Here is a 24,894-nt window from a genome sequence, read left to right on the forward strand (position 1 = left end):
GTGCCAAAGTTTGTTTATTTAATTTTTTAAGTGAAATTGGTTAATATGTTAAGATAATACGATATTAACACATTTTATGAATATATTACCTGGGCCCTTACATTTACTGGCCTGCATATGTTACTTTTACCCACATTTTGAAAAAATCTACTTTATTGTTTCCACAAAATTTTAATTGGGAGTGAACTAGTAGTGGAAGGGTAACTATGTCATTTTATAATGTACTGTACAAATACATTTTAGATCCTAAAGTTGTAAAGGAAGATTCTGTTCTACAGCAGCCCAAAAGGGAAGAGGAGGAGGTCCTAGACCAGGGTGAGTTTACCATAAGTGAAACTGCAATATAGATTTCATCCTTATCAGAAAAAAAAATGATGCATGTCAAACTGAAACCTGTTAGAGAAACTGGAAGAAAACCCTAATCCTTTTCTATAGTAACCATTACTTTGTATAGCTATGCCAGTGCCATAGATGTTAATTTAAATCTGGGTTCTGTCAGTTTAATGGCATTTATTCATACAGGGAAACACCAAGTTAGTTGGTTAAGTATATATGCATTTCCTTTCTAGAGAAAAAAAAAAAAAGATGTAACCTTCTAAATAGATTGTTTTGGGGGTTAAACACCTACCCCTGCTTTGTTGTTCCTCTATCTTGTTAGTATGTCTCACTCATATTATCTCACTCCAAGCTGCTCAATACTGTTTTCCTATAAGTAGGTATGCCCTGACATGCCTAGAATCATACTTTGACTCCTATGGAAAGTACTTTCAAATCCTGTGATTATAAGATTAGTTATCTTGCTCTGTTTATGTTCTACACACACAAATAAATAAATAATCCATAACTCTTGTAGCAACATTTTGTAATTCCTGTGACACCAGAAAATATATATGTTGAAAAATAATACAAATAGATATGCACAGCTTATTTGAACGGTCAAAAAAAAAATAGTGATGCTGCACAATTTGGTAACTGTTTGTACTGACCAGCTTTACGAGCCATATGCTTTGAGACCACGGATGTAACTGATGCACAAGGATAGGCAGTCTGAAGCCTCTGTTACCATGGACACGGTACACCAGCAATGTTACATCATTTCACATTGTTTTTAGGGGCTCTGTTTGACTGAATATGTGTGGGAGATCTACATTTCATAAATACCAATTATCATCTGGGTGTGGGTGTTGCGGTTATTCTGTAATCCCATTCCAGTACCAAACACATTAGTAATGTTGTGATAGTTTTCATAGCCACGGACAAATGTTTCAGATTTATTTTGATAGCAGCCTTTAAAAGAAATGTGGAAGAGAAAATACTTTGTTTATAGTGATCCATTGTGTTTTCTAGTGCAATATAATTTTTCTTCTTCATTGTATATGACCACCCGCTACATTTACGTATACATTTTCCAGATGTTAACAACCATCATGTTTTTAGAGGCCATTTTTGGATTAATCTTTTTTTTTTTTGCCATTATCAGACTCTTTCTCTTTGATGCTAGATACTCACGCTGTGCTCACAGCAGGATTATAACTCCCAGTCACTGCAGAGTCTTTTCGTGAACCAATTCTTGTCCACATGCATACACCGTGAAATGGAAAATATAAGGTTAGCATTGTCCTTGAAATACGTTTGTGAGAGACAAAGCAGACTGATCTCAAAATTGGGATCCCAATATATTATTCTATTCATCCATTCCAAGACCACAGTATTCTGATTATTTGCATTTCACAAAACTTGTAGTTGAGGCACAGTACATGGATACAAGTAAATATTTATTAACTATATCTCCAGTTGTGATGAACGTTGAGATGGAAATTCCTTAGTCCAAGTCACTGAGAGTATCACGTTGTGGAGTTCTGTTCTGTATTTTGCTACTATAATTAAGCTAATATGTACTGCTTTTTCAAATGATGGATGGATGGATGTGCTTCTGTAATATTTCATTATGAAAATTGTTATTACATTGTGCCTGTGAGCAGATGCACAATAGCTTTGCAGTTTTTACGCTGAAATGGACTTGAATTTAAAAGTGGCTTGGTTGGCAAAGCAGTGGGACAGCAATAGTATTAAAATATGGTGAAAGAGGCGTATTGTTCATAGAGTCAGATGAGGGTCAACTCTTGAGGCAGAGCTAGAATGGGGAAAATATTGCTTGTTAACCTTTTCACTGGCACTTGTGATTAAGCTTGTATGGCTTTTGGAAACTGAAAAGCTAGTCTCTGTTGGTTTGTCACAGATACTGTTAAAAACATTATATTACTGAAAATTTAATACAGAGCACTCCATCAAATAGTGCCTGTTATTTCTGTGACTTGGCGCTTGCTAGCTTGCTTTTGCGTTCTCTAACCTTTACAGCGTACTACATAATTCATTCAACCAAATTCTTCGTCTACATTTTTTTTGATATTTAGATTTTTAACAATCACTTTTTTATAAATCCGTGCAACATATATTTGTGCATAATTTCTTTGTGTAAGGAAAACACTGTAAAGAAATATTGAATAAGAAATAAACTGTACACTAAGGCTTTCATATTTAAAAACAAAAGTTAAACGTTTAAACTAAATAGATTCTGGGAAACAAAAAACAACAGGAAAACAAATGAGGGAAAATATGGGATAACATTTAAGAAAGTCTTGGTTATTACACTTCACACAAAATGGAAGACCTACAGCGAACACAAGTGTTCAGAACACTGTTTGTGTATGTAGGCAGTTCTAGGTCTGCATATGCTATTTTTAAATGTGTCAATTGGATATGTTTGACAGGTCAATGTATGAATACATATTTTGCATAAGAAGAAGCTCATACACACTAACTTTGTTTCTCATCTTCTGAGTAAAACATTGCTTAAATCTGCTGACTTGGTGTAAGGACTGCCATCTACAGTACTGTAAATCATTTGGGAAGTGAATATAAAACAGTATGGATCCACTTGTCAAAGAGTTCTAAAGTGTTGCTGAGCTTCATTTAATAGAATTTTAAACAAACTTGAACTCATCACCCCTTCCTCTCCCTATTTACGCCCTTATTTATTTATAGGCATCCCAGGTTCTTTCATTTGAAACAAGATGTGATATTGTGGTGTTGCAAGAAACATTATTGAAAGTCTACTCAACAAAAACATCAACAGCAAACGGTTAGGGGTTTGTGATTAGAAAATGCTAAATTATATATTTTTTGTAATCTTCTTTTTTTAAACCGTTGGCTACCCGTATTACACATTTAAGAATCCTGCAATGATAAATGTGTACTGCAGTAATCTGAACTGTACCATTCATACTTGGAGACTTTCTATCCCCCACTTAGATAGTGCTGCTGTAGGACATAGTGAAGGTGTGACATATATTATAGTATCTATCATAATTCTAAGGTATCAGGGATTTTTGTCTATCATTATGTCACACTTACATTGTTACATATATCTAGGAAACTGATGTCCTATTTGTGATTAAGCTTGCTAAGATCATTCTTTTTTACCAAGAATTGTGGCTTGCTGTCTGTCCACCTGTTGTCACGTTTTTTAATTTTATTTCGGTACTCTATCGTGCTGACACTTCCTAAGAAAATGACTGGAATGATGTTGAATTAAATCTTCAAATTGTAATGCTGATCAGTGTTACCTTGGTGCAATTGAGGAAAGTAAACTGGAAATGTAATTGAAAGATAACATAGACTAATTTCTTACCAATATTCACGTCCATTAAATACTTATGAAAAGGTGATCTTCACATCTTTCTTTGACAAAAAATTGGCAAAATATATCATACTGTATGAACACCACATACATATGAGTACATTTCAAACCTTGACACCACTATCTCGGCTTATACTTAGAGCAAGCAGCCTTGGCCAAGTATATAGATGGTAATTATGGTATGCAGAAATCCATGTTGTTTTGGAAACGGCTGACCCAAGCGTTACTCATTCTAGCATTCTGTGTATAACTAACAAAACCATTCATTTGTACAGAAGTGCTCGCAGTCAGTGACAGGAACCTTTTTTTCATGTATGTATTTATTTATTTATTTATTTTGTTTTGGAAGTTAGCCTATCACTGTATGTCTGGTACTGGATTTATGCAATGTTTGTTTGAGCCTATTACAAACATATGGTGAGTCTAGATAAACTAAATCCAGTTCGGACTGTATGGGGATCTCTTTTTAGATACTATTGCAGACAACAAGGCCACAAGGATTATGACTCGGGCTTTTGACAATAATGACACAAGGCAGAATGTTTAAAGTGATATTTTAATGTAGGTGACATGTTTATGTCAACAGTATCTTCTGTTGTGTAAGATATCTAGATGGGGGGGGGGGGGGGAATCAGTGAAGCACAAGCATAGGGGAAAATATGTCAAACTAAAATATGACCTACTTTGAATAGATGTAAACCATTTTTTATCTGAAAAGTTGTAATCTGTGCAGGAGATACCCTTGCATCTGCAGTAGCTGTACTTGATTTACAAATCCAACAGATTATTTTAGCTTGTATTGAATATAAAACCCTGGATTTAAACTGTACAGGTAGACCTTTGCCATAGGAAATTACATTTTATGTTCATATTAGTTAAAGTAAGAGACAGTACAGCCCTTGCATATCATTTAGTTTCCATTGTAAATCCTTATGAAAACATCAAACTTCTGTTCAGTACAAATCTACAGGCAGCGTACAAGTCAACATTCATAATATCACCTCATGGTGTCAGCTGACCTTCAAAAAATATCAGTAACAAAGAAAAAACTACATGGAAATGAAAACATCCCACGGCTTTATACTGTGATTTGCAGAGTTGATTATTATGTTGCAATCATTATGTTATTAATTTAGTTTCTTTGTATGAAATTGCCTCATGGATTCCAGCTTTATTTCTTTATTTTTCCCTAGCATATTTTAATGAAGAGATCCCACCAGATATCAGTAATAATTTCGACAATTGGTTAGTGTTCCTGGTACTAGGGAAAAAGAAGAAATAGATTGCACCCCATACGGAACCCCAGATGTCTTAGGATCTGTGTGCTTCTGCCATTAAAAAGATCTGTAACCTGAATCCTGACAGGTTGATAAATCACTCTATATTTGCCTTTGCCATTATTAGGAAACAAATTCTGTGTCTATCATTCAATGGCTTTCTCTTTGTCTCTTGGTGTTTTCAGGGCTGGTTTTGATAGATGAGCTCAATAAATAAGGACTGGATAAAGCTTGTATATCACAGAGTGCTCAGAGTCTGAAAGGGAGAAGCATTGCCCTGCTTCTCCAAGATTAGCATTAAAACACAATGCTGTTTGTCAGGTCTCATGGCACATTTTTAACTTTCCGTTGTTGGGTTACCATTTCAGAACTTCTCGAGTAAATGGAACCGTGTGCTTCTTTTACTGTCCTGTGATCATTGATTTGTAGGTCTGCTTTTTCAAACAATCATTACCATCTCGTTACATATTGCTGTTTTGGTGTGAACATATTTTAGATCTCCTGTGTGTGTGCCATGTAATACTTCATTTTCAAGTATCTGAGGTCATACCGAGTTTGTGTGAAACAAATTTAAATTTGTTAGCCTTTTTTAGTCTGGGAGTGTTTGCCATGCAAGTTGACCTTTGGTGCAGGAAGATTGATTAAACTGTGTTGCAGCAGCTATAAGTGTACTAGGAAATAGGAAAAAAAACACAACAGAATGTGTAAGGAGCCTTCAATCAATTAGAATTGAGGTTTTTTAGAGGTGGCAACACTCGACTATTATAAGATATCTAGTATTGTACTACTTATAATATACTAAAGTTAATATTGATGTTCTAAAGTAAATGTGTTTTTATGGATAGTGGCTTTATTAGAACACATAACACATAAATTATGACACATTTATTGGACAATGTTGAAGTGACATTTTTAATACCCTTATTGATGACTGAAAGCACAACCTAGTTATAAATGTGTGCTACACTACAGTAATCTGGCATCCTATAAGTACACTACGTCCTGTTAGTGATCACTATATCAGCTTAAAGTGCACAAATTTCATCTTGCCGCTGTTGTAGGTTGCTGTGTTAGGGGAAATGTGTGACATATAATCAATATCTGCAGAGGTTGCTTGTATAATAACAAATGGGGATTTTATTGATGTGTGTTAGAATAAAAGGTAAAAGAATGAGGTGGCAAACCTTCTGTAAGATGCTTTTAATGACCTTAGCTTTGCTTCATTTGTATTGCTGGTTTACTCAATAAAGTTAACTAATTTAAAGAGAATATAAAAGACAAACTCTGAATATTATTACAAAGTGAGAATGAGAAAGCCCTGTAAACTCTACCACCATATTTTATATTTTAACACAACACATTTAAATACAGGTTACAACAGAAATAATAAAGCATGTATTTTTATTTGAAAACAAGTCATTTATATTCATCTTGTGTTTTGCCTTACAGACTTTACAGATATTTCTGTCAGTGTTATTCAGCTGTGATAAACATGGTATGAGTACTGGTAAAGCTATAGTTGCAATAAACAACAGTGAACCATTGTAAATATCCTGTAGTGATGTTAACTCCAGTTAACCTTTAGGATTGTTGTTTTTCTATACTATTTGTTTTTTTTGTTTGTTTACAACAAATATACTAAAGTAAAGAATAGACCTAGCTACATAGAAGCTGATGTAAGGATACGTGCAAAGTGATTTGCGGCTGTAAAACACCCATATTGCAGCCACAATCGACGTTTTGCATGTGCAAACCGTGTTTTAAAAAGAAAAAAAAAAGGTTTTCACCTGGCATTCTTCACCCGCTATCAAATTAGCACTTTGCCATCATTAATCTGTTTTAAATTATATTGAAATGCATTCAAATGAAGAAATGATCATGGTGAGCGCAAACATTATAAGGGAATGTAAGGATTTTTGCCTTGCACTTGGGCAATTGCTGACCCTCCAAAAACTTTGCACCTCCTCTTACAAGGTGCAAACCATTGTAGAAGCGAGTAATTAAGAGCTGTATAAAACCACACACCTTCAGAGACCTGTCATTGGCCTCAGGATGCCTGCTGTGGTACACTTCCGGACGCGGCGAGACTTGGCTCTTGTTGAGGACAGGCCAGAAAACCTTCTGAGGAGAAGGGCAAGATGGAGAAGACCCCGCATATTTAAACCCACGGTCACTTTGTTTGGGATGCTGGAGGATGCGGTGGTAAGGCATTATCGTCTCACTCCGCAAGTCACTCTAGACCTAATAGCTGAATTTCACATTTTCATCACCTGGTTGACTGTCCTCGTGGTAACAACGACAGCATTGACTTTCTCCACTATACAGGACCATATGGTCTCTTTGGTAGCATAACTGATGTTGGCTAAGGCTTTTCCCAAATAACTCAATTTCATGCTGAGTGACCTTAGCTGTAAGGACGCTCCTCAGAAAACTTTTCTTTCCTTTTCTGTGCGCCAAGAGGACTTCCTCTGACATTTTATTTATTTATTTATTTATTTATTTATTTATTTATTTTTGTTTAGTTTGATTTTCGTGCTCCACAAAGCTCATACAGCACCTACTGGTCTCAATACTCCTAACTCCCCTCACCTCTGGGCTGTAAGTGTGGCCTCTAAATAGCCCGATGTACAGGCGGCAATCATTGTGACCCTCATTATCATGATTGTGGCTCATTATTTGTATGTCTTTAGAAATTTACATTGCTCTTAAGTTTACATAGGCCATAGTGCAAAATAATTGCCTGGCCTCTAGGCAATTTGGATGGGTAACATTTTCTTCCAAGATGTACTGTACTAAGTGCAAAATTACAATTTTTACTTGAGTTAATGAAAAAAATTACATTAACAGTGTTTTCACTATAGGGTCATTTCAGCTGCAGTGGAACAAGGGGGTTTACTTGACCCCTTGTATCAATGGCTTACATCAATTATAATTTTTTTGGGTGAAAAACCCTTGAACAAACTTTAAAATCATAAGTCTTTATCTGCATCATTCCTCACATGGAGAAACATGAGGTGATAAAAGTGGGAATTTTTGCGCACATGTTCTATTTGGCATGCACACATCACCAACCCTGGAACCCATGTCTTCATCACATATGTTAACTCCTCCTAACAGGCCGACTCCTGTTAACCCCGTAGTTGCCCGAGCTTGCTGGATGGACAGGTTCCTCCTGTTCCCCCTGCTGGTGAAAGGTGAACTTTCAAGTGCAGGAATCTACCCTGCCACACACAAGGTGGTTTTCATTGTCGTCATTTTGTTAACAGCATAAAGCTTACATTTTGAAATCTAAATCTTCTGAAAGGCTGCATAATCCAAGAAGTGGATATGTGATAGATTGATCCAAATATTAAAGATTGTGTAGATTTACAAAGGATTAGAGATACTCTGACATGTAGACGAAACCTTCTTAAAAATGCATATTTATGTTCAGTATTGCTATGTGAAGTGGAACCATAACCTACTGTATCGATCTAGATCTTTATACACATGTACAGAGACGTGCCGAATATTCTGGCAAGGTATTTTGAAATGTACACAGAAGGTTCTTTCTCCATGAACAATGTTGTCATGAAACCAAAGGTTCCAACAACTTTTCCATGTTTTACCTGGCTAATTCGCCTTTAGTTTGCTAATTACAGTAACGTTTAGCAGCACTTGTGCTTTAATTTATCAAGGTCTTCAACACCAGTGCCATACATTGTGTTGGACTACTCCATACTATGTTTAATTATGCCACTGACCTACAGTTACCAAAGAAGTACATCTTATATTCAGTATCTTGTTTTCACACCTTGTCTGTTCCACTGTGGTTCTTGATCAGTAAGAATTCTAGGTTTCATGATTCCTGGATAACTAGCTACAAAATGTGTATTGTTCATAATTTTCAGTTTTAATTTACAATAAAACCTTGACTCCCAGTGCATGAATTTATTTGGGTGCCTGACATGAGAGTTTATAAACTGGGCTAGTGGGTTTTCCCTCTCTAGTTGAAGCCCAGTGTTTTTCCATGAATCCTATTTGATTGAACACTTACATGGTCTGATATAAAACACCTGCACCACATTATCTTTAATATTCCTTTTTCCTAATTCTTATCTACCACAGCTATCTCCTGTCTAAATATGTAATAATATATTTGCTGTTATTCTGCTCTATCTCATCTTAACTATATTTACAGCCTTTTGTTTCTTGTCTTTCCCTTTTTCTTTTCCTTCTCTCTGTGCAGGTGACTTCTATTCCCTTCTTTCCAAACTGCTAGGAGAAAGGGAGGATGTGGTCCATGTGCATAAATATAACCCTACAGAGAGGGCAGAGTCGGACCTGGTGGCAGAAATTGATAAAATAGTCCAAAAGAAGGATCTAGGTTGGCCTGATCAAAGAGAGATAGCCGAATACGAGGAGAGGGCAAATCCAATTCTTATAAGAGACAGAATTCACAAATTCCACAAACTAGAGTCAACTGTAAGACCTCCTGGAAACAGGATTTTGACAACCAAACCAACCACATCTGTTGGGGCTAGCATGGGGAATGTCCGCAAATCAGGTGGGTTGGGGACTTGTTAAAACAGCATGCTCATTATGAATCTAGATACAAACTATTATGTTGTCATTACATCATCGAAAATAATAAAAGACTATAAGAGTTAGGAATGCATTTTGCCAGTACATACATGGGGAAATGGGAAGAACAATTACTTAGAAAATCGGAAAGAGAACCTTTAGATTACATTTGGTTTGTAGATGATATTTTTGGGGTTTGGACACATGGTGAAGAATCTCTTTTCCAGTTTCATAAAATGGCAAATGAAATGGACAGTAATATTAAGGTGGACCTTCGATGGATAAGAAAAGAAATAGAATTTTTAGATACCATGGTAAAACTTGAAGGCTCAATTGAGACTGACCACTTTTGTAAACCTACTGACATGCACCAGTATTTGCACATGTCCTCTGCACATCCAATACACACTAAAAGGGCAATCCCAAAGGGTCTAGGAATAAGAATACGAAGAATATGCTCAAAAGAAAGTGACTATGTAAAACAAAGAAATGTATTAAAAAAAGAGCATACAAAGAATGATTTATAGAGACAGAGTTAAGAAAAGTGGATAAACTCAAAAGAGATGATCTACTAGATTATAAAAATAGAGATAAAAAGGTCAGAGTCCCATTAGTTACTCTAAACTTTTGCATAATATTTCTAAGATAGTTTGATAGATGAAATGGTAGCCGTGTTAGTCCAGAGATGATAGACAAAGAGAAGGAGATGTGATATCTTTTATTGGACTAACTAAATAATAGTTAATCGCAAGCTTTCGAGACCTCAAGGTCTCTTCAGTAGGAAAGAGAGATTGACGTTTACATTCAAAGGTGGCATCAGAACTTTAACAAAAGTAACCCACTTTATACAGCTTTTTTTCTTACATTAGAATTGTAGTGATTCAAAATGGGTTATTTTTGTTAAAGTTCTGATGCCATCTTTGAATGTAAACATCAATCTCTCTTTCCTACTTTCACCTGAAGAAGAGAGCTTGAGGTCTCGAAAGCTTGTGATTAATTAATATTTAGTTAGAAAAGTATTTCTTAAGGCCCCAGTTGTAGCATTCAAAAGAGAAGCTAATTTAGGTGATATTTTAGTTCACAGTACACATAAAATAATAATTGATAGTATAGGCTCTACAGATACTTGCAATAGTACATGTAAAGTGTGTAAATACATGGACAGAAGTAAAAATATAATTAAACATAAGAACACATATCCATTAAAAACTAATACCTACTGTAAAAATAGCAATGTTGTTTATGGAATAGCCTGTGAAAAATGTAATGAAATGAAATATGTTGGAGAGACTGGAACAACTTTTTATATAAAAGAATTCAGAACCACCTTTCATTAATTAGAAATAAGAAAATTAATGAAAAAATAGTACAGCACTTCACCAGTCAAGGACATGACATAAATGATCTTAAGTTTGTAGTATTAGAACAGCTAAAATTAGACAATGTGACTTATAGAAGAATAAAAGAAAGTAAATGGATAAATAGACTGAACACGATTATGCCAGCGGGACTCAATGAACTAATTAACTTCAATAAATATATAACATTTAAATAAAAAAAATAAACAAAATTCATTCAAAAGTTGTGCATGCTGATGCGCCGGGGAGGCCAAATCAAGGCTAATCCTCAGAGCCAGCATTGCATGATAATAATATATAAACTAATGTTAATTAGAATTAATACAGATTTAAAGATAGAAGTAAAAATGATGTCACAATATATAGAACACCATTGCATCATTTAAGAATAAATCATGGATTTGAATATAAACAATAACAAGTCGTTGTCATGCCATTAAAAAACTATAAATACCTCCAGTGTTTTATCCCCTGTGTCACTGGTTGCTGAGGTTAAAAGCTTCTATGATGAGTTTATAATATGTATTCTTGTTATGTTGTGCTATCTAATTTGAAACTATACAGGTTCTCTAGATTGGCTGGTATAAAAAGAATGTTATGAGTCATTCCTTCAGGTTTCCATGACAGCCAGCCATAATGACATTACACTTGTTTGCAATTGTGCTGTGGTCTATGTGGTATTGATTATGTTTAGTCTTGTTTGCTAATGTAGAGGTCCTGTTATTAAAAATGCTAGCTATACCTGACAGATGTGCATGTGTGGGCTTGAGTGTTGAACTGCCTTTGTGCTGCAGCTTGATTATTCTTTACACATCTTCACCTCCAAAGATAAATAATTCATGAGGAAGACATTTTCCTTCAAAAGTTATGTGATTGAATGTTACTGAGAAGCAAATAAAACAGTGTAGGGAAAGGCTCAGACATTTGAGTGAGCAAATAGGCCACTAAAAGATCTGCATTAAAACTATGTGTGTATTATAACTAAATGTGTACAGCTGATTTCACAGACCTTGATTACCACTAGTCTTGGACTACTTTAACTGAATTAACATTAGGTAGTCCAAGATTAGCATTACTCAGGGTCTGTAAAACTAGCCAGTACATTTTCATGGTCTGTTGTGCTTTCAGTGGGCAATTTAATCCCTAGCCAACACACATGCTAGTAGTATAGCAGAGGAGTGTTGTCTTTATCATTTGTTTTTAGCTTTTTTATTGAACATGTATTTTATGCTAACAATAGGGGGTTACTACCATATTCCTTTGAATTTAAGACACAGCCCAAATTTCCCACCCTAAATTTGAGGAAAAAATGAAACCTCAAATAAAGATGCATTTACAAAGATAGGGAGGCAGTTTGCGTCCATCTGCTGTCACACAGAGCATTACAGTTATGTGCTGCTTCTCATTTCCATTTGTGATGACGCACCTGTTTTTATCCCTTTTTGTGAACTGTGGTATTGTTTGGCATGTCAAAAAATATGGGGGTCTGATCAGCATTTCCGATCTGTCCAAGCTTGTACTGTTTGTTAGAATGGAGCCTAATAATGAAATGTTGAAATTGTAAAAGCTTCTCTTCGAATCCCTCAGGAAGCTGATGCTGCTTCTTTGAAAACTGCCAGTGATCGAGGTCGGCCAGTGTATTCGGGCAGGGACGTTTTTGTTCGTCTTTTCTCGGCAGTCAGTCACGTTGCTGTTTATGTACTTGGACAGTCGTGTCTTTTGTTGCCGATTTTTTTAATACACACATCACTATAGTAGGCCATTTTTTGAGAATAATTTTTTGAATAGTGAGATGAATTGGAATATTGAAGTTAATTCTATAGTAATCTAAAGTAATCAGTGAATTTAGTTTGCAAGGGTGTTAACTAAAGTAAGGATACAGAGCAGGATGTACTGCAGTAGTTTTCTGATATCGGAGAGACCCGTCTCCTGCAAGGATATCTGCAATCTTTTTGTAGATTTTCAGACCTCTAAAAAATGTAATAAGTCAAAGTTCATCTGGAAAGAAGACTTGTGGGAGCAATATATACATGCTCAACTCAACAGAAGTAACATTCAAATACTGCCACCTTAACAGTGGAGGAGTATTTCCTATAATAATGAATGACAAGTTGTCCATATATCTGGTGAACCACTTATCCAGTTGTCATTAAATTTGGTCACAACATTATATGTTTTTGAGAATATCACATTGTGGGGATATATGGAGGTGTCAGTGTGTTACAGTTAAATGTTTGTATCATCTGGAGAATCGCTTATCAAACTGTGATATAAACATGTCATTGCCAATTCTTATTCTATACTATTTTGTACATCATGTTGAAATACAATGTGTCATGGTCATGAAGTTTTTCATCATACTGATCACTGTAATGAAAGTTGTAATGGTTAGTTTCTACTGGTGAAAAATGTATATACAATCAAATGGTAGTAGTGTCTGCAAGTGCAGATGCAACAGCATTGAGGTTTACATGTGGAGCAGGCGGTGTAGTGTAGCAGGTTGTTCTGCTTCTGCAGACATCAGTCAGAGGCAGACTGAGCAGCTGACTTGGGGGGAAATAAATAAATCGGTGAATCCACATCATTTGCTTGGTGCACTTGCTACCACCTAACCGGAAGAAAATATTATGTTAATGCCGGGATTGAGGCCCAAATGTAAACGGACACCATGCAGTCTAAAAGTACTGAAATCTATCTTGGGTGTAACAGGACCATAGGAAACAACAGCAAGGTCTAACAAATCTCACAGGTATTGTTTTAAATTATATAGATCTGATACTGGAAGACTCAAGATGAGATGAAACCATTTTGAGACACAGTGTGTTACTGGAAGACTCAAGATGAGATGAAACCATTTTGAGACCCAGTGTGACAAGTATTAATATCACCAGTACCCTAGAAGTGCTGAACTGGAATAGTAACTTTAGAGGAACAGGTTTATTTATAATCATCATCCGTTTCTTCAGCAATGATTTTTTGGATTGTGTAAGGGCTAATAAATTGTGTCCTGATTTTCTCCAACGGTTTTAAATGAAAATATTTTAATAACAGAATAGTGGTGTCCCAAACATGGAGGGATATAAGATTTTGGGTTGGATCAGTCATTACCTGTCATAATTGGACCGAAATTCTTGTCTTTGTCTATAATATAATTAGGCTTCCGGTGGGGCCACCGCTGCATAATGAAATCTTGATATATCAGTGACCATTTCTTGCATTAACAAACATTTCTAGGTGTAACACACACCATCGGGGGAGAGTAGCTGACTTTGACCTTGACATCCTATCCAATATGGCTGGATGGCGGAGGTTTTTCTCATGGTAACACTATCTTCTAAACAATGGAATGGAATTTTCAGATTTTAGTGGGGATCTAATGAATATTGACTAGCATAGAGATCTACTGGAGGTGACTTCTGGTCTCTGATTGGTCTACATAACCACATGCATTGTCTTCAGATTTGACACTACATGGAGCTGTTTCCTATGATTCTCTCATTCTGCATATTGTTCTTTACAACACCGTCAGAATCTGAAAGTTACATGGACATTACATTACAATAATCAGTGCCACATGCTGTAAATCATATTGTTGAGTTGCTTTACAAATGTTTTTTTTATTTTTTATTAATGAAAGCATTTGAGCACATAAACCAATCCCCGATCGTACTTAAGTGGCGAAGACCAAAAGGTCTATAGAAATGTACTTCAATTGACTAAATTAACCCTTTACAGTACATGAGTTACATTTAGATCAATTGTTTTAGTATAGTGTATGATAAACCAGCTTTTTACAGTATTGTAAAACATTTCATTAATAAGGTTTGATTTTTGGGGGAGGTATTGTATGTGACCTACTTGTTTTAACAGGGTGTCCACTGTGCTCTTTTTATATTATTATTATTATTATTATTATTATTATTATTATTATTATTATTATTATTATTATTATTATTATTATTATTGTTGTTGTTTATTTCTTAGCAGACGCCCTTATCCAGGGTGACTGACAGTCGTAAACAAAAATACATTTCAATATCATTTGTGGATGATGTATCTTTTTCTGAAGTTCACATTTTACTGAATTTTATTCATACACATTAACATTAATTAATTTGTCCTTAACAAAGAAAATAAAAAAATGACTATAAAAAAGTGTATACAGAGAGACTCAAGAACGATACACCATAGGGTCGTAACCTAATGTTTGTATCATTGCACTTTGGTTATGTCTCATTCTGATGCACACTGTACATTTAAGAGTTAAGAAGACATCATGTTTGATTTTTGGTTGCATTTTACTATAAAGTAATATTATCCCTTACTTTTGATGGTTATCTACTGTACTATAGCTGTGTTGTATTACAATACAGAGTTGACGTTTTGGGAGCAATGGGGTCAGTTTACTGTAGGCTATATGATCTAAATGGCAGCCGATCTGAAAATGTATTCTATATTAACCCTGCTGGCGTCTTCCCCAGCGGTGATTTATTAACCTCTTTTATTAACCTTACTAAATACAATAAAAAAAACACAGAGACAATAGGTCAGCGATCAAAATCCTTTTGATACAAACCTGTGTTTTGTTGTGCCTCTATTTTGTTTGCATTTTTTCGCACACAATAAAAAAAAAAAAAAAAATGCTTTTTTGTTGTTCAGATGCACGTTTTTATTTGGAATGTGTGTGTGTGTGTGTGTGTGTGTGTGTGTGTGTGTGTGTGTGTGTGTGTGTGTGTGGTTTTTTTTATGTTTGTTTTTTTGTTGTAGGTTATCATTTGGAGGAAATGACAAACTGGCCCGGGGCAGATCTCCAGCTTGGGCAGGTTTCTGGATTGGCTCTTGATTCTAATAATAACCTAGTTATTTTCCACCGGGGAGACCACAAGTGGGGTGTAAAGTAAGTAGGTGACCTGTTACTGTATCTTGTAGGTTTGTTTTACAGTGTATTTGAAAATAGGGCATTTGATATTCTTTGTGTTCTGTATTGGTGTTTTTCCTGGAAAACTTCAATACAAAACACAGACAGGATGTCTTTCTTAAGTTGGCAAGGTTCTATATTTGTAACAAACCCAGACTACTTTTGTGATTGTAGTCTGTTAATATTATAATTAGCAATTGTCCAAAGACAAGTGATAAAATGTATTAACAATTGCAACATAACATAATTTAGATTTGTGGAAGGTAAGAAACTTAACAAAGGTAGTTACTTTTTTAAATGTATAAATATGTTTATGCCCTTCAAATGACATTAATTGTGTGTGTATAGCTTTAGCCTTTCTCTATTACGTTTTAAAACACAGTAACTACTATTACTATATTAGCAATTGCACAGTTTCTGCATATTTATGTCCATTGTGAGATCACATGATTTAATTAACAATAACTTTCTATTCAATTATGCACTGAAAATTTGCATGGGTTTTGTTTTCTTCTACACCATTCATTTTGGAGTGTATTTTTTTGTAGAAGAAAATATTTTAAATTTGAAGGTCATGAAGCAATGTCCCCTGGCTATTACTCTGTATTCAATATTTCATTGCTATAGCTATATATTTCCTGGCTTCCCCATCTAGCTTATATGACTCAAGGACTCCAGCATTTCTAGTTTTAGCTTTTACTGGTGTATATAGGACACACTGCAAGTGACACGAGTTTGCAAATAGTCTAACAAACTCTTAAGAGACAATGTTTGGGGGGTGGGGGAGGGACACCACAAGCCAGCATCGATCCCAAGCCTGGAATGTGTTTATTATTGTCTTTGTGGACATTTAGCCATCCAGTGCTGACATTGGATATTGTGTCTTCACCAGTGTGTTCAGTGACAGCATGGTATCCAAAGTCAATAAAAATAATACAGTTGACTGCTTTGGACAATGGCCCGTCACGTGCAGGACCTTGGATAAAGCCTTTTTCATTGGATAGTTACTATCTCCAGATATTGGTCAAATTTTACTGCCCAATGTCAGCATTGGAAAGCAATCCCTACAAAGCTGTAATTTACAGTCGCAGACAAAAGTATTGGCACCCTATACTTAATATAAGATAATTCAAGAACATACATTAAATACAAGCATTTAGTGAATAGCCACTAATTAATGGCAAAGACCAAAATGCAAAATATCTAGTAGTTTAAGACAATCTTTATATAAAAAAAGAATAAGTAATTTCAAATAATTGTTTATGACAAGTATTGGCACCTTTACATTAAAAGACTGTAAAAATGTAATAGAACGAATTAAATATATTTATATATATATATATATATAATATAATATAATATAATATAATATAATATAATATATATTCATTGCTTAAAAACCATTGCTCAGTAATTGAGGTGCATTATAAAGCCAATAGCCAGAAAAGTGGTAATTATTTCCAACATCTATTGAAGAAAAATGTTTTGGCAACAAAGCAGATGATGGTCAAGACAAAGGAGTTGGATTCATGTTTGAGAAAAGCACTTGTAGCAGACTGTGACAAAGGAAATAGCTACAGAGCAGTATCAAAGAAATATGAAATATTAAAATGGACAATCACAGCAATAATCAGGAAGCATCACAGAAAAATGTAACTAAAACGCTTGAAAGAAGTGGACATCTGTGGCAAAGTGGTTGCATTGCGCAGGTGTACAGGTGATGCAGTGCTCAAGACAATGACAGACAACAAAGTACTTGAAATGGAGGTTTATTTTTGTAATCCAAAGTCTGATGACAAAACAGTAAATAATAATAACAGACAATACACAAAGGGTTGCATATTGCTCAGTTTAATCCACGGGTTGGCCCCGAAATAATAGTCCCGATATTTAAACACCCACACGTAACACAAACATGATCACAAGTCCATATTGAGTGCTCTAGTGCACGTGGTGCAAATACAGTTGTCCGGGTTTGGTGCTGGCCTTTAGCGACAGCTCCGGATCGTATTAGCTGTCTAATAACAACAAACAAACAGTTTTTAGACACGACAAACAAAACACTTGCGATTACAATACGTGTCTCCTTCCGGTTTAGTGTTAAACAGAACAAAGGAACTACGTCCCCTTATATACCTTCAATCATGACCCCTTGGTTAACGATTGCAACCGCTCCTCCAGTCCGCGACTGCCACATAATTTCCCTTCCGGGTTGATGATTTAATGTACCGTAGCTCCGCCCCCTTTCTAGATGGCTGATTTCCGCCTAACCCTGGGAATGAATTGTCTGGCCATCCAGTCCAGGGCACTCTGTTCCTTTTACACAGCGCCCTCACAGGTCGAGAGGGAGATTTATCACCAAGAATCATTCTGTCCCTGTCACACCACCCAAAGAAAATTACTAGTACAGCAGAGAATCGTCCAAACAACAAACAAAAAAATCCAAGGACTTAAAGAAGTATTTAGAAACATCAGGCATAATGATGCACGAAAGAACTGTACAAAGGCACCTGAACACAAAATAATTATATGCATGTAGACCTTGCTGCAAGTCATGTTTTAAAGAAAATTAAAAAAAACAAAATCTTATATGCCAAGGAATCTGAGGCATTCTTCAACAAAATTCTCAAGTCCGATGAGACTAAAATATAACCTTTCCCCAAAAATGGACCAGTATGTTTGGGGGAAAAAAGGGGAAAGTCTTCAATGAAGAAAACCTTGTACCTACAGTTAAATATGGAGGTGGTTTGATCATGCTATGGGGGTGTTTTAGAAGTTCAGGGACTGGAGATATGTGATTCTAAAGATTGAATAAATGCAGCCATGTATCAAAACATTCTAGAAAGTACAAGGATACCAGCTCCTAGTAGGCTGATTGGCAACTTCTAACGTGACAACAACCCAAAGTATATGGCTAAGTTAACTCTAGCATTCTTGAAAACAAAGGTAAAAGTTCTGGAATGGCCTTAGCAATCACCAGATCCCAATCTGATTAGCAATGCTTTTGGACTGATCAAAAAAAAAAAAAAAAAAATCTGTTGCCATGCATTATTTCCAATCTGTCTATACTGAAGGAAATATGTAAGACAGAATGAGCCCAGATTTCACCAACAAGATGCAACATACTGTACTGGTTAAGAATAATCATATATGTCTGAAAGGAATAACAAAAGCAAAAGGTGGACACGCAAAATACTAAAGCAGGGGTGCCGGTACTGTCTGTCATGAATAAATACTTTAATGGAAAAAGGTTTGTGTGTTTTTTGATAAAGATTATTTGTTAAAATACTAGAAACTGTGTATTTTGCATTAAAGCTTACTTAATCTGTTACCTTGAATTGTAGTATAATAAGCATAGGGTGCCAATACTTTGGTCTGTGACTGTATGAAACTTAGGATTTCAGTCACGCTCCAGTACTGACAGTGGACCATTGCTACAGTCCGCCGCCACTATACTTTCCATTTAATTTGATTTTATTGTTGCTCAAAATAATTATGTAAATGCCAGTTTTATATTTTATATCACAATTAAAAATTAGGCTTACCTTAAAATCTAAAGCATTGTAATTAAGCCAGTAATTTGATACAGGTATGTATGACCATGTAGTTTCAGTGTAAGTATTTTTTTTTTCTTCATAATTAATCATTTGTATGATTTGCTGACCACACAGACCAAGCTTATGGTAATAATAATGTATGACAGTGTCACTGCATCTAAATTAAACTGACTAATTCAGTTACAGCATGGGAAAGTGTTAATGATGAGTAACAGTGCTCCTGGAATAACACTCATTTGATGAGCTGTGTGCCTGGGGGCTGAGTTCATTTAGAGCCGTGTTATTGGATCAGTCATTTCAAAGCTATCCATTCCAGCTGTGGTGAGCAAAAAAAAAAAAAAAAAAAGTAAAAATTGTAATACGAGTTCTTAATAGTATAATGTGAGGTGTATCTGTTCACCTGTCTGTGAATCTTGTCAGAGTCACTTCCACTCTACTATGCATAATACATTATAAATAGGCTTGCTACTTTCCAATTTTAACTGGTAAAGCTCGTTAAACATTGAATTCCTAAATTCGACTGAAATAAATACATAGGATAAACGTTGGTAAAACCACTCGCTATTTTTTATTTTCTTACCAAAAATAATCATTTCAAAATCATCTCTAGTTTGTGTAGTTTTTGTACTTGCTGTCTGTCCTGTCTCCGTTCCGCTGTGAATAGTTAGGGGTTGCTGTGAATGGCTAGGCTACTGTAGTTTCACTGTCAGTCATTTCATCCTGTTCTGACAGATCGCATTAACTGAAACAGCGCTAGAATGTTCTTGTTCATTTTAAATGGCTGTCAATTATCAAGACCTGCACCCTGTGCACTTTCATTTGCCAGCTATAGCGCCTGTCATTCAAAGCGCCTACTTTGAAATTAGCGGGTTACGGTGTAGGTAAGCTGTTGCTATAGGGATACGGTGACAGTCACTAGTTTGATTTGAAAATGGGGTGCAAGAGGAAAACACTTAATGAGTATTGTGCACAATACCCTCGAAGTGGGCCCGTCTGCCTTGCCTACCAGTGAGTCGAGCTGTGCTGAAGGGGGAGAGGGGTGGAGCTCAGACTCCGAATAATAAATGCAAGTTAGTTCTGTTCAACTATCTAATGTTTTGTTCTGTGCATATTATTTTTACTCATAAATTTATGCTATAAAAGTCTGTGTAATACACTTTTATATGCTGCGTTTTCTACATTTTATTTGAGCCTATTTTTTGATTTGTGTTGGATCTTTATCTTTAAAAGGTATAGCTCTGCTGTGACCAAATGTTATTTCAATTAGCATGTTGGTAACCACGGTTTTGTTGCATGTTGAGTATGATGAAGGGATTTCGCTAAATGAGACGTTTCTCAATGGCATAAAAAGGTCGATTTCACACATTCCCTTCTTGAATTGAAAAATAAAGATTGAAAAAGAACAGTAAATTCTTTCTAAAATAAACATCAATATTAATCTTCGATTTGGCAAAAAATTAAAATGGAATAGTAGCAAGCCTAATTACAAACCACAGCAAAGAACGTAAGAAATGTAAAGCACATTAACCATGTATTTATAGCTAGTGCAGCATGCTGTGTATTTTGTTTTTTTTGTACCTGTACAGTAATTGAGGATCTTTTTGTTTCAGTTCATTTGACAACCAGCGCATCTACCAGCAGCAAGGATCTGGTCCTATTCAGCAATCTACAATCCTATTGGTGAACCCAGTTAAAGGAAAGGTCCTGGGTTCTTCAGGAAGAAATCTGTACGTTTTTCTATGTACCGTTGTAATAGTCATATTTTAAAGAGATTGTTGTGTGCAGATATCATTCATAACGTTAACACTGAATCATAAAATCTGAGTAAAAACTAAAGAAACGTCTTTAGTCTGGAAGGGCAGACCTGTCGATTTCATTTTTACTCAGGTATGCATAAACATTTGCATCAGAACAAAACAATTCCAACTGTATCCATTTAATGTCAAAGAGGGGTCTTATTTCAATAACGATGGTATTTAGATCTTTAGATCTACTTTTGGATATAACTTGGGAACCACTTGCCTCAATTTGATTTAGCTTTGTATGGACATTTGTTACACAAAGCTATTCATGTATACTCTGTATGCTATATGTAACTCTGTAAATCATCTTGCTTATGAAAAAAACATTTCAAATATGAAAAACAAAATCAAATATCTAAATGTACAGTCTGAATTAGAATTTTGTTATATATATACAGTGCCTTGCGAAAGTATTCGGCCCCCTTGAACTTTGCGACCTTTTGCCACATTTCAGGCTTCAAACATAAAGATATGAAACTGTAATTTTTTGTGAAGAATCAACAACAAGTGGGACACAATCATGAAGTGGAACGAAATTTATTGGATATTTCAAACTTTTTTAACAAATAAAAAACTGAAAAATTGGGCGTGCAAAATTATTCAGCCCCTTTACTTTCAGTGCAGCAAACTCTCTCCAGAAGTTCAGTGAGGATCTCTGAATGATCCAATGTTGACCTAAATGACTAATGATGATAAATAGAATCCACCTGTGTGTAATCAAGTCTCCGTATAAATGCACCTGCACTGTGATAGTCTCAGAGGTCCGTTTAAAGCGCAGAGAGCATCATGAAGAACAAGGAACACACCAGGCAGGTCCGAGATACTGTTGTGGAGAAGTTTAAAGCCGGATACAAAAAGATTTCCCAAGCTTTAAACATCCCAAGGAGCACTGTGCAAGCGATAATATTGAAATGGAAGGAGTATCAGACCACTGCAAATCTACCAAGACCTGGCCGTCCCTCTAAACTTTCAGCTCATACAAGGAGAAGACTGATCAGAGATGCAGCCAAGAGGCCCATGATCACTCTGGATGAACTGCAGAGATCTACAGCTGAGGTGGGAGACTCTGTCCATAGGACAACAATCAGTCGTATACTGCACAAATCTGGCCTTTATGGAAGAGTGGCAAGAAGAAAGCCATTTCTTAAAGATATCCATAAAAAGTGTCGTTTACAGTTTGCCACAAGCCACCTGGGAGACACACCAAACATGTGGAAGAAGGTGCTCTGGTCAGATGAAACCAAAATCGAACTTTTTGGCAACAATGCAAAACGTTATGTTTGGCGTAAAAGCAACACAGCTCATCACCCTGAACACACCATCCCCACTGTCAAACATGGTGGTGGCAGCATCATGGTTTGGGCCTGCTTTTCTTCAGCAGGGACAGGGAAGATGGTTAAAATTGATGGGAAGATGGATGGAGCCAAATACAGGACCATTCTGGAAGAAAACCTGATGGAGTCTGCAAAAGACCTGAGACTGGGACGGAGATTTGTCTTCCAACAAGACAATGATCCAAAACATAAAGCAAAATCTACAATGGAATGGTTCACAAATAAACATATCCAGGTGTTAGAATGGCCAAGTCAAAGTCCAGACCTGAATCCAATCGAGAATCTGTGTAAAGAACTGAAAACTGCTGTTCACAAATGCTCTCCATCCAACCTCACTGAGCTCGAGCTGTTTTGCAAGGAGGAATGGGCAAAAATTTCAGTCTCTCGATGTGCAAAACTGATAGAGACATACCCCAAGCGACTTACAGCTGTAATCACAGCAAAAGGTGGCGCTACAAAGTATTAATTTAAGGGGGCTGAATAATTTTGCACGCCCAATTTTCAGTTTTTTATTTGTCAAAAAAGTTTGAAATATCCAATAAATTTCGTTCCACTTCATGATTGTGTCCCACTTGTTGTTGATTCTTCACAAAAAATTACAGTTTCATATCTTTATGTTTGAAGCCTGAAATGTGGCAAAAGGTCGCAAAGTTCAAGGGGGCCGAATACTTTCGCAAGGCACTGTGTGTATATATATATATATATATATATATATATATATATATATATATATATATTGTATTAATTATTGTTTTTTTGTTTTGTTTTTTTAAGTTTCTACATGCCTCATGGTATAAGCACAGACACAAATGATAACTACTGGGTCACTGATGTGGCACTTCATCAGGTAAATAAATGATTCTCAATCCTTATTCTGCTGGCCAAAAACATTTTAGCTATATTAGCTACTAGTGACTGACAGGTTAAAGTTTCTTAACTGACTGGTAGTGTATTTTGTTGATATCACTAAAAAGGATTATATAATTGTCTATTTAAGTCTGCAGAAATAACACAATGCATAACAAACATGGAATGGTAACTATATGCATAGCTACCGACTTGATTGAAGTTAGATCTCTTGCGGCTGGTTTTACACAATTGGCACTAATCTTGGACTATATTACCCCAGATAACATAGAGCAGTCCAAACTGAATGCAAGTCTTGGTCTGTGAAACCAGCCATTAGTGTTCTTACCAAATGTGCCTTCAAGGAATGCATCATTATCAAATATTTTTTCTCCTGTTTCATGTGCAACCTGTAACATTCTGTGATTTTTTTTTTTTTTCATTATTATTATTTTTTTTTTTTTTTTTTTTTTTTTCCCCCTCATTTAAGTTCAGACTAAAGCTAACAATGATAACGATTCCTCATGTCCATGTTCAACTGCTTTGATCATGTGGTTTTTAAAAGTACATCACAGGGAGCAGGTTATGTTGGGTATCTAGACCTCGCCTAGTTTTTTGCAACTTTCTTTTATTAAATGAAAATTTAAATATCATTTATTCCTTTTCATTTCCCTTTAGGTGTTTAAACTGGGTAAAAACAGGGAAGAAAAACCCCTGTTGGTCTTAGGACAAGCCTTCCAACCTGGAAGTGACACACGTCATTTTTGCCAACCTACAGATGTGGCCGTGGATCCTGTTTCTGGCAACTTCTATGTATCAGATGGCTACTGCAATTCCAGAATCATGAAGTTCTCACCAGAGGGGAAGTACATAATGCAGTGGGGAGCAGGTATTGAAATATTACTAAACTGTATCTAATGGAGTACATTTTAGGTTATTTGTCATGAACGGCACTCCTAAAGCCCCTTTCACACTGGCATACTCTACCCGAGTCGGAACCTACCCGGGTCAGGACCCGGTGTCATGCGTGCCGGCTACGTGATTTCACACTGTATTTGATAAAGCAGGGTTGACATGGGTGACAGATGCAAGTAAACAATACGAGTATCAATGCCCCGGAAACAGCTTGTTACGGACGCTTCCATCCAAGCTTCTCTGAATTGAACCGTCGGCCCAAATGTTGACTAGAGTAAATGTTTCTTCATGCCTGCTGCAATCTGGCTCATGGTGTGTCTCAAGCAACAAAAATATGGCTAAACAGAATAAACAAAAACGTTCCTTGCGGAAGTGAAACCTTCACGCAGGCGTGGCTGTTTGTTATTTCGTCGGCCATCATGCATTTTGTCTCATTCAGCCCGGGTCAAAGTGTGTCAGTCCACATCCTGAGGTGGGTCGCTGGGAGCCGAATACGACCCAGGTACGTGGTTTCACACCATGCGGGATTGTGACCCAGGTAGCCAGAACCCAGATCTGGACCCGGGTAGAAGTGTCAGTGTGAAAGGGGCTTTACTTTAGCTAGTGTATTAACAGATCAATTTT

The 24,894-nt window shown here is 36.0% G+C and overlaps 1 protein-coding gene across 4 annotated transcripts in view; it reads left to right on the forward strand.

Moving 5' to 3' along the window:
- The window catches only part of LOC117409376 (peptidyl-glycine alpha-amidating monooxygenase B), a 96,592-nt gene that overhangs the window by 58,560 nt on the left and 13,138 nt on the right, over positions 1-24,894 (forward strand). For 3 of the 4 annotated variants that reach the window (XM_059022860.1, XM_059022873.1, XM_059022869.1), the window contains exons 14-19: positions 244-315; positions 9,206-9,523; positions 15,666-15,795; positions 20,984-21,100; positions 23,284-23,356; positions 24,034-24,244. In XM_059022860.1, coding sequence (XP_058878843.1) covers positions 244-315; positions 9,206-9,523; positions 15,666-15,795; positions 20,984-21,100; positions 23,284-23,356; positions 24,034-24,244 — 921 coding nt within the window. The remainder of the gene's footprint in view (positions 1-243; positions 316-9,205; positions 9,524-15,665; positions 15,796-20,983; positions 21,101-23,283; positions 23,357-24,033; positions 24,245-24,894) is intronic. The other variant, XM_059022877.1, reaches the window with a different exon arrangement.

The sequence above is a fragment of the Acipenser ruthenus genome, chromosome 1 (assembly GCF_902713425.1).
Source record: "Acipenser ruthenus chromosome 1, fAciRut3.2 maternal haplotype, whole genome shotgun sequence".
Classification (NCBI taxonomy): Eukaryota; Metazoa; Chordata; class Actinopteri; order Acipenseriformes; family Acipenseridae; genus Acipenser; species Acipenser ruthenus.